This window comes from Salvelinus alpinus, chromosome 23, assembly GCF_045679555.1.
Source record: "Salvelinus alpinus chromosome 23, SLU_Salpinus.1, whole genome shotgun sequence".
NCBI lineage: Eukaryota > Metazoa > Chordata > Actinopteri > Salmoniformes > Salmonidae > Salvelinus > Salvelinus alpinus.
Window position 1 is genome coordinate 38,876,204 of NC_092108.1, and position 11,457 is coordinate 38,887,660.

General features: G+C 42.7%; 1 protein-coding gene across 11 annotated transcripts in view; it reads right to left on the minus strand.

Annotated features, from left to right (window-relative positions):
- Positions 1–5,760: 5,760 nt before the first annotated feature.
- Positions 5,761–11,457, minus strand: part of asph (aspartate beta-hydroxylase) — a 35,589-nt gene continuing 29,892 nt past the window's right edge. For 7 of the 11 annotated variants that reach the window (XM_071362221.1, XM_071362224.1, XM_071362230.1 and 4 more), the window contains 7 exons: positions 11,209–11,286; positions 9,183–9,254; positions 7,928–8,995; positions 7,248–7,361; positions 7,077–7,115; positions 6,870–6,914; positions 5,761–5,962 (listed from right to left, as the gene is read on the minus strand). In XM_071362221.1, the coding sequence (XP_071218322.1) occupies positions 5,907–5,962; positions 6,870–6,914; positions 7,077–7,115; positions 7,248–7,361; positions 7,928–8,995; positions 9,183–9,254; positions 11,209–11,286 (1,472 nt within the window). In that variant the 3' untranslated portion in view covers positions 5,761–5,906. The remainder of the gene's footprint in view (positions 5,963–6,869; positions 6,915–7,076; positions 7,116–7,247; positions 7,362–7,927; positions 8,996–9,182; positions 9,255–11,208; positions 11,287–11,457) is intronic. The other 4 variants (XM_071362226.1, XM_071362228.1, XM_071362220.1 and 1 more) reach the window with 2 other exon arrangements.

Consider the following 11,457-nt stretch of genomic DNA (forward strand, 5'->3'; position numbering starts at 1 on the left):
GAGATCTGACATGCTATATGGTATGAAAACGAGACCATTTTTCAGTCTGATCAACTGTAGGCTACTAATAAGAGCATACGCATACAGCCTATGTGCACTGTCCGTTTGGTCAGGGTAACTAATTGGTAACGTTATGTATTTATAGTCCATTTGTGTGTCCGGAGAAAATGTGATTGTGATCCAATTTGGTTTATATTCAAAATTGGGCTGTCTATTCGTTTAATCCAAAATGTAAAAAAGAATAGGGTTTCGGAATAAACACCGAAAATAAAGTCAGAGGTTAACACGGGCTTTTTTTAATATACGTTTTGTTCTGAGATAAGAGATCAGTTAACATGACCGTTATGAATTAAGAAGCCTTTATGGGATTTGTTTTTTAGTACTACATAAATTCTTCAAAATCCACAAAAAGTGAAGTTAGCTGATGATTATCAGATAGAACACAACATATAAGATCTGCTAAACCTTATTTTCAGCGTTAATCCATGGGCTTTGTCCAACGAACGATGGCGGAGTTAGTACCTACTAAAAAGACACCTTTACTATTTCTTTCTATTTGGAAAGTGCACAATGCAACCGATGCCAGAGCTGCGACCTCGACAGTGACGGTGGAAGTGGTTTTGCCGAATGGAATCATGGGAGTTTGAGCCTTGAACAACAGAAAAATATTGTAGCAAGCCAACTATAAATATCATACTATAGGTTTTTGAGCGTCTATTTAAAAATGTTATTTGAAGACAACCAGAGCAACATATAGCAGGGAGTTCCAATATGATCAGAAATCTATAGACAGGTTATATTAAATAACTGAAAATGACTGTCCATAATTTACTTTATTAGTTATCTCAGGGATTCTACTTAAACGTCACAGAGAAGCAATTTCTGGTTTTGCTCATGACTAAACAGTCAATAAATATGAAAACTACACTAAAACTGTGTAGGACATCACTAAATAAGTCATAATAACAACCCAAATGTTAAGTGGCGAAGTTGCCCTTCAAAGGTCCAAAGCAGCCATTTTATCTCAAGATCAAATCATTTCTATTTCTCAAACACATCTTAATAAGAACTACTCAAGTACTATGATTGTTTTCAATTGAAATGGTAAAAAAAGAAACAAATTGCTTCTTATTAACAAAGCAATTTCTCAAGCAAGAATTTTGGTAGCTGTGTCTGGGAGTGGTCTGAGTGGAGAGAGAACTAAAAACTAGCTGTTATTGGCAGAGGTTTGGAACTCTTTCTTAGTGATGTCAGCAGGCAGGCCAAAACTCCATCCCACCAAAACAGGCTGAATTTCAGGCAGTCTGTTCAAACAGCTCTTACATTAAAAGGGCATTATCATTTTCACAGTATTATTCCAACCTCATAGTGTGGAAATACACTGAGTATATAAAACATTAAACACCTACTCTTTCCATGACAGACTGACCAGGTGAAAGCTATGATCCCTTAATGATGTCACTTACTCCACTTCAATCAGTGAGATGAAGGGGAGACAGGCTAAAGAAAAAAGATTTTTAAGCCTTGAGACATGGATTGTGTATGTATGCCATTCAGCGGGTGAAGGGGCAAGACAAAATATTGAAAATGCCTTTGAACGGGGTATGGTAGTAGGTGCCAGGTGCACTGGTTTGTGTCAAGAACTGCAACACTGCTGGGTTTTTCCACACTCAACAGTTTCCCGTGTGTATCAAGAATGGTCACCACCCAAAGGACATCTAGCCAGTTTGAGAACTGTGGGAAGCATTGGAGTAAACATGGGCCCGCAACCCTGTGGGACGCTTTTGACACCTTGTAGAGCATGCCCTGACAAATTCAGGCTCTTCTGAGGGCAAAAGGGGGTCATAAAACTCAATATTAGGAAGGTGTTCCTAATGTGTGGTATATATAAAACACAAGCAAATCACATTGACAACACCGGGCCTTTTAAAGGGTACCTTAGTGAAGTGTCATCATGCATGGTATGGCGGACTAACTATGCCCATGTCAAGGTATTCCAATAACCAGTTACACAATAATAAATGACAGCATGGTGTTGTTCCAAACCTTTATTGCAGCCCTCGAACAGAACATTTAGAGCACGTGTCAAACTCATTCCACGGGGGCCGAGTGTCTGCAGGTTTTCGCTCCTCCCTTGTACTCGATTGATGAATTAAGGTCACTCATTAGTAAAGAACTTCCCTGGGTGTCTAGGTCTTCATTGAAAGGAAAAAAACTAAAACCCGCAGACACTAGGTCCCTCATGGAATGAGTTCGACACCCCTGATTTATAGAAACTGTGACAGCCGTCCAACCCTGCATACAGAATGCATTTTCACAATAATTTAAAAACCTGTTAGCCTATACAGCTGGATACTATGTTTACCTCTATGTATAACATGTTTGTGTGTAAACTCCTGTTCATATGTGAACTGCAATAAAAACACTGAGATTGTAGTGATGTTTTCGGGTTACTGCTTGTTGTGGAATGTCTTTCACTTGGAGTACAGTCCATTCTGAGCAGCAGAGCCTCAACTGTCACATATGGCTTTGAAAAAAGTGAAGCACTTTCTTTAACATTTTCATAATTAAAAAGGTCTGATCCTAAAAAGTGTATTTTTATTTAAAAATCTAGAACAGATCTATCTTGTAAAGTTTTGTATAATGTAAAATTAACACCACGTTAAAAATTCACATTGACTTCAAAAGTGTTAGGGAATAGAAAAAGACCCACTAGTGTTATAGAAAAAATACAAAATAAGTCCTAAGAACTAGATTGCAACCACATGTTTTCGTGTACGTCGAAACAAACCGTTATTTGGTTTCCTCAGAGAAGATTTGCATTGCAGCATTCCCTACAGTCCATCACCTTATCACCATTATATCATCCGGCAGGCCCCTTATTACCACAATGTACAGAAAACTTCTACAATTGAAAAATTTCTAACAAAAACGCACTCATCTGAATTCACAGGAACATTACAGCGTTGGAGGAAAACAAACTAAGCACAGACTGAGTTTCCTTGACAAAATTAAATCATTTTTCTTTTTCTTCACCAAAGCATGAGCTAGCATCATCCTTGTAGTAAAAACAAACCATGACAACATTAACGACAACATCAATATTAAATACTAGCAAAAGTCGAGTTAGATGTCGCTAGGACAGAGTGAGCAGGTTACACTGTCACGTTCCCTTCTAGATGTACAACAGCGTTTGTCTTTGAACAGTTGGTTGGGGGGGGTGCACTGAAACACATGCAGAGGGACAATAAGTGGTCCGAGTGTCTGCTAAATCAGCAACAATCACAGACATTCAAAAACCTTTGTTCCAAATGAAGCACTTACCCTGGGCTTGAGCCAGTTATTATACAAGTGAAAGTGGAACTGAGAAAGGGAACAAAAGTTTATGAACATTACTGACGCACTTTTATTTTTTTATTCTTTTTAGTTTAAGTGTACTGAATGATGAATTTCCTGTTGGACCATGTGTGTGCGTGTGCGGAGCAGATCTATTGGAGGACCTGGGACACTACACAGCAGCCTGTTTTACCAGGAGACTGGGTTGGGTCAGACCATTAACCCATAACAGCTACACCCACACTGAGCTGCACCTAAGGGTTACTACCATACTCTGAGACATGCCCTTCCTTCGTCTCCAGGTAAAAATCTGTTTTTCCCAGAACAAATGGCATATGCCAACATTTCTCCCATTTGGAGAGTTTACATCCAACCCAAACACAGTAAAAAAAAAAGAAGACCACAAAACAAAAGAAATAAAATAGTTTAAAAAATGGACACAAGCCTGACTTGGGGATAACTCATTGTGTTCCATTAGATATTCACTATTCTGGCTAGAGGTATGAGTAAGTCAAAAACACTTTCAGTATTAAAGAAGTAACAGTGAGAGCGAGGTACTAGGAGTTGGAACAAACAAAACTGAAATGAGTCTCAAACGCATCTTAATGAGAACTGCGGCTCATAAGACTGTTTTATAGACATACAGTCTATAAAATGCACACACGCAAACATACACTATATATACAAAAGTATGTGAACACATTTCAGCCACAGCCTTTGCTGGCAGGTTAATACAATCGAGCACACAGCCATCCATAAACAAACATTGGAAGTAGAATGGCTTTACTGAACAGCTCAGTGACTTTAAATGTGGCACCGTCCGTCATAGGATGCCACTTTTCCAACAAGTCAGTTTGTCAAATTTCTGCCCTGCTAGAGCTGCTCCAGTCAACTGTAAGTGCCGTCAGCACAAGAACTGTTCGTCAGGAGCTTCATGAAATGGGTTTCCATGGCCGAGCAGCCGCACACAAGCCTAAGATCACCATACGCAATGCCAAGCATTGGCTGGAGTGGTGTAAAGCGCGCTGCCATTGGACTCTGGAGCAGTGGAAACGCGTTCTCTGGAGTGATGAATCACGCTTCACCATCTGGTAGTCCAAAGGATGAATCTGGGTTTGGTGGATGCCAGGAGAACTCTACCTGCCCCAATGCATAGTGCCAACTGTGAAGTTTGGTGGAGGAATAATGGTCTGGGGCTGTTTTTATTGGTTCGGGCTAGGCTCCTTAGTTCAAGTGAAGGGAAATCTTAATGCTACAGCATACAATGAAATTCCAGCAGATTCTGTGCTTTAACTTTGTGACAGCAGTTTGGGGAAGGCCCTTTCCTGTTTCAGCATGACAATGCCCCCGTGCACAAAGCAAGGTCCATATAGAAATGGTTTGTCACGATCAGTGTGGAACAACTTGACTAGCCTGTACAGAGCCCTGACCTCAACCCCATCGAACACCTATGGGATGAATTGGAACACCGACTGCGAGCCAGGCCTAATCGCCCAACATCAGTGCTCAACCTCACAAAAGTTATTGTGGCTGAATGGAAGAAAGTCCCCGCAGCAATGTTCCAACATCTAGTAGAAAAGCCTTCCCAGAAGAGTGAAGTGGAGGCTGTTATAGCAGCAAAGGGGAGACCAACTCTATATTAATGCCCATGATTTTGGAATGATATGTTCGACGAGCAGGTGTTCACATACTTTTGGTCATGTAGTGTACATCTATACACATTCTCAGTCATACACGTATGGAAGCTCACACACTCAACCCTACATCACCAGACTCGTCTGTTCACCTGTCAGCATAACTTTGCCCTAGATATGCAACATCTTGACGTGTAGACTCAATACATACTGGTAATACAAAACTGCAGCTTTGCATCTTCACATTTAACCAAAAAACTGAACTCGGCTCAGACGTGAAGTTCTTTGACTAGCAACATGTACCTCTGCTTGCTATTCACAGGAAATGGGAAACAACCTACATTCCATTAGCGAAAAGCTACCCTCACATTATCTACCTACATCTGTAAGAGAAATTCATTGATACTTGTCATTATAAGAAAAGAAAAAAATATATATATACAGTGGGGAGAACAAGTATTTGATACACTGCCGATTTTGCAGGTTTTCCTACTTACAAAGCATGTAGAGGTCTGTAATTGTTATCATAGGTACACTTCAACTGTGAGAGACGGAATCTAAAACAAAAATCCAGAAAATCACATTGTATGATTTTTAAGTAATTCATTTGCATTTTATTGCATTCCGTCTCTCACAGTTGAAGTGTACCTATGATAACAATTACAGACCTCTACATGCTTTATAAGTAGGAAAACCTGCAAAATCGGCAGTGTACCAAATACTTGTTCTCCCCACTGTATATAGGGTAAATTTAAAAAATCTAACAAGTTCTGGAAGTGAGATTTTACACTAAAGAAAGAAAAACAAGATTCTGAGTGTGCGAGTGAGAAATAGGAGACAGTGATGAATGCCGTTATGGCGCTTTTCATTCTCTGGAGGGAAAGCGCGGCTGCACGCGCTCAGTGGGATGCGATGTTGGCTGGTCCTCAATCAGTCTTACCGCGCTGAGACTGCAGGCTCTACGTTTCTATGGAAAGAAGATACTGACCTCACTAAGTGACAGTGATGGAATAAAAAATCAGTTACCATTCAATTTAATTCATAATACAATTACATCTGGTAGAGAAAACATTTTGACAACATAACACTTGTTATGTTGTCAATATGTTGTCACACGATTGATACATCATAATAAAGAATTCACGGCACAATCTAACAGACAAAAACAGGATGGAGGCCCTCTATTTCAGTTGTAGTCACATCACAAGTCATCTAACAAAAATCCTCAAACAATATCAAGATATGGTAAGTCGCTCTGGATAAGAGCGTCTGCTAAATTACTTAAATGTAATGTAAATGTAATGCATGGAATGACTAGTTGACTAGTTAGTAGACTCCTGCGAGAGCCATTTTATAAGCTGTGTTTCATAAACCAGCCTCAAGGGGGAGGTATAGCCTACACTACAAATAGCTTCACTGGCCTTCATTACTCACCACAAGGGAGAGTTAAGTCTACCTACCTTGATAGGATTAATCCACAGACTACATGTGGCCTAACATATTAGAGCACACGCTACCTACTAATCACGTGTGTCCTCACTGGCATGGGCTTCAACGTCAGGAATATGTTATTGTACGACATACAAAGAAAGACTGCCTGTTTTTGTCTGCTGTGGATACATGCCCAAAGGTCAGCTTCACTGAGAAAGCTGGGATTCTTAGATGGCATGAAACCATACTGCTGGTTAATAGCCAAAGTGCAAACTATCTATTAAACAATGATTATGGACTAATCACAGTAGGCATGCATTCAGCTGTGAAATGTAGATTCTATGAAATGATGATTCTAAACTTGTTGAATGTCTGATTCTAAACGTCTTGCTGTACAATCATACAATAGAGTAAAAATGAACGAGAAGATGCAATTGCGTTTTGACAAGTTTTTAAATTAAAGTTTACCTGTTGGCTCATCTTCCATCTGTTCTTCTGCCTGGGAAAGCTCTTCTGTTGAAACGAAACAAGCCAAAGTTAGAATAAAAATGAAAACAAATGCTTCAACACACATGCTTTCAGAGAACAGGGTCAATGACCACCATGAAAGCGTATGCAGAAGAGCTGTTCATAGTAATAACATTGGACCGGAGTTAAAATAATCTTATCACCAACCTATCAACTCCTCTAGCTCATCTACTTCAGCTTCTTCCTCTGCAACAGAAAACCAACATTTGCAGTTAGTTCAAACGGAGAGAGAGAGGAGGCACTGAAGAATGACATCTGAATATTCTTGCCCTCAACTGAGTGGAGGTATAGGTACATAAAATCACACTCAACACGTACCTGCAAACTCTTCCTGAAGACCTTCCTTCTGTTGAGTTTCTTCTGACTCAGCTTCTGATTCTGCTTCTTCTGTTTGTTCTGAATCTTCTGCTGCTGCGTCTTCTACCAGCTCTTCTGTGGAGCAAAGGAACAAGTTGTATTAGAACACTATTTTTCAAAAGAGAATGAATGACAGCCTCACATTGAGAATTGACGAACTCATCCACAAAATGAGCAGACAGACTTAAGTTTCAAGTTTTATTAGTCGTATGTACGGGATATGTATGGTATACATCATCCAATGATATGCTTACTTGCAGGTTCCTTCTCCACAATGCAACAAGAAATAATAATAAGAAATAATACAAAATGAGGTGACATGAGCAACACAAAAAGCAGATAGGAGAGACAGAAAAGTGAGTGCCCTATCCACTACCCCAAGATTAGATGGAAAAGGGGCCACTGCCCGACCTCTCTACATACATGTAGCTACTCTTATCAGATAAGATAATGTGTGCATACACTTCTGCAATGCAGCACCTGGTGTTCAACTGTGCTCGTTTTAAACTGTGTGAAGACAAACACCTCATCAGCAAAAACCGAGGCCTTGAGAGGATTTTCTTTCAATACTTTCTGGACCCAGATTAAGCCTACCCCTGGACTAAAAACCATTTGTTCTGTTCTGGAATATTTTTCCTTACCCTCCTCTGTTGCTGGCTCCTCCTCTGCCTCTTCCGCCTCCTCCTCCACGGCCTCCTCCTCAACTGGTGCAGCCTCTTCTTCTGCGGGGGAAGCCTCTTCTTCTGCGGGGGCAGCCTCTTCTTCTGCGGGTGAAGCCTCTTCCTCAACAGCGACTTCCTCCTCAACTGATGCAGCAACTTCCTCCTCAGCGACCTCTTCCTCAGGTGCGGCCTCCTCCTCAACAGCTTCTTCTGTGGGAGAATCCGCTTCTTCAACCGGGGCAGCCTCTTCAGCAACCTCCTCCTCAACTGGTGCGGCTTCCTCCTCAATGGCGGCGACTTCCTCCTCGACTTGGGCGGCCTCCTCTACCTTTTCAACGGGGGCGGCCTCCTCCTTGACGACTGGGGCGGCCTCCTCCTTCTCCTTGACTGGGGCGGCCTCCTCCTCCTCCTCGACTGGGGCGGCCTCCTCCTCCTCCTCGACTGGGGCGGCCTCCTCCTCCTCCTCGACTGGGGTGGCCTCCTCCTCCTCCTCGACTGGGGCGGCCTCCTCCTCCTCTTCAGCTGGGGCGGCCTCCTCCTCCTCCTCGACTGGGGCGGCCTCCTCCTCCTCGGCTGGGGCGGCCTCCTCCTCCTCCTCGGCTGGGGCGGCCTCCTCCTCCTCCTCGACTGGGGCGGCCTCCTCCTCCTCGGCTGGGGCGGCCTCCTCCTCCTCGGCTGGGGCGGCCTCCTCCTCCTCGGCTGGGGCGACCTTCTCCTCCTCGACTGGGGTGACCTCTTCCACAGGGGCAGCCTTTTCTTCCTCCTCCAGAACCTCAGGATCTTCCTCAATGATTTCAGGCTCATCCACCTCCGGCTCTTCTTCCTCCTCATCCACCTCCGGCTCTTCTTCCTTCTCCAGAACCTCAGGCTCTTCCTCAATGATTTCAGGCTCATCCACCTCCGGCTCTTCTTCCTCCTCATCCACCTCCGGCTCTTCTTCCTCCTCCAGAACCTCAGGCTCTTCCTCAATGATTTCAGGCTCATCCACCTCCGGCTCTTCTTCCTCCTCAACCACCTCAAGTTCTTCCACAACCTCAGGCTCAGGCTCTGTAAGGAAGAGACAGCATTATGCAACTTAGCTGATAACGTCGATTTCCTGCCAAAACTAACTACAGCATTTCCCGAAAGTGATATTTAGTTTGAAAATGACACTGGGTGATACATATCTATGATATTGGCTGGCTTTTTCCTTAAAAAAATTGACAATTTCGATGTCTTCTTCAAGCTTACACACCTGGTAGGGGAGCAGAAACTTCCTCTGCTTCTGTGGCCTCGATCACTTCTTCAACAATGGGTTCTGATGCGGCTAAAGCAAGGGGACGAGGGGAAAGAGATAAGGGGTGTAGAGGGGAACAGTTAAGACCATCCTGATCGCAATTGATCCTTTTACTTAAACTACGGCCTCATCTGGCATACTTCATCATTTTCTTCTTGCACAGAACGTTCCAAATGTCTTAAGGCACATTCAAGAAAGTGCACTAACTTTATGAGGTGACTTTCCATGGTGTGTCAATAATGGGGGGAAAAAGTATGCTCCTTCAATATAGATTTCTAAAGTACTAACCCCTACGGGTTCAGAATAGAAACTGCTGACTTAAACCATGGTAGGTATATGTATGTAACATTAGTTTGTATAATGTGACAACAGGTATTGGTGTCTTGTTGACAGTAGGTGTAAGCATGTCGTGTACATGTCAGGTTTTACACAACATACAGGTTTTACACAACAACTTGCGGCAAGACCAGCTTATCAGAGCCAATGGTTAAAAGGGTAGAGAATGGCTCATGCTCCCCTGGAAAAAAACGTATAGAGCCTACAGGTGGCAGACATGAAATCAATACAGTTTACATGTACGAGTTTAATGGTTAGCTCTTGATTTAGATAGTCGTAGCAGCACCATGTGGGTGTCTGGTGGAGGACACAGTTCTACTGAGGGTAAAGGTTTCATAAACACCCTTTATGGCCCACACATACTATGATTTCAGCCGTCTTACGCCACAAATCTGCTGTCCCGGAAAATGTTCACGTTGTGGGAGAATTCTTAGGTCGTAAACAATTGTCGGACGTCCTGGCTCGTTCGGGGTGACAGGGTCTAGGTCTGCCGATTAAGTACCACCACGTGCGGTCGTAGGCGCCGACAAAGTTCTGTCAGTGTCAGTGCCTTTATCGTGTAGTGTGGCTGGTGTTACGAGATGATCCTGGTGACTGACAATAGGTACACAGAGTATGCACACAATAATATGATTGTGGATATTATTAATATCCATATTAATATAATAGTTAGATTTAAACATTGACATGCTTTGCAAGAAGAACGTTTTCCCTTAATAAACTTGTTTACATGACATCTGAAATCAGGCTACCTGATGGGATTTTGATAAACGAATAAACTCGGCAATCAAAATAAACGTTCTACTACTATTTTTGGGAAGTCTATTTGATTCCGAGTTCCGACAAAGTTTGGATGTGAAAACTATTTCTAAGATGCATACTTTCAGTTTTTCCCAAACTCATTTCACTCGCGCATAAGCATAGAGGCTTGTGCTGCTGGCACACGCTCAGATCAAACACACCGCTGCAGTTGACGTAGCCTACGTCGACTGACAGCCTCGCAAGCCAATCGCAGAATGTGACAAATGAACTGAAGCAAATCGTACATTCTGGCCAGGTTGACGTCAAGATTTTTTAAATTCGGTAACGTCACACAGTGCGGCATCTAATAATCGTAAAAGACGGAATCCGACGTACAGTGCGGGAAGGCCTTAACAGCTCGTGACGTTGTAGACGGATGCTATTTTTTGTCTAGTCAAGCCCACAGTTCAAATTCAATGAGAATAGTGATGAATAACTTGCATGTTTAAGCAATTAGGATACTGCATAAACATCTGACAAAGGGATGTTGAATGGAATTGTAATGAGGAAATTAAGTAGTAGGCTATGTTTGAGTATTTAAAAAAACAACTGGTCACATTGTTTATGTACAGAAGAGAACAGTGTAGAGTTGTATCCAGTAGCACCACCGGTGGAGCCTTCTCCTGTGTCTGTGGGTATAGTGTGCGTGTTTCATTACACACATTTCCTCTCATGAGCTTTACCATCTACTGCAGTTAATACAGGTGTGTGTGTGTGTGTGTGTGTGTGTGTGTGTGTGTGTGTGTGTGTGTGTGTGTGTGTGTGTGTGTGTGTGTGTGTGTGTGTGTGTGTGTGTGTGTGTGTGTGTGTGTGTGTGTGTACACGTGTAGACCAGCAGGAGTTCTACCTTCTTCCACAGGTGCTGCAGGAGCCTTCTCTGGTGCTGCATCTCTGGTAATGATGACGGTAGCCTTCTCTTTCAGCCCTGAGGGTTTTACAAGTGACGCAGGGGGATGAGGACGACATGGCAACAACTCTTGTTCAGGAGAAGTGCCTTTACGGAGGCTACAACTCTGTATAATGTATACGGTATTTGGCAGAGTAATATTCATGTAAACTCAGCAAAAAAAGAAACGTCCCTTTTCCAGGATGCTGT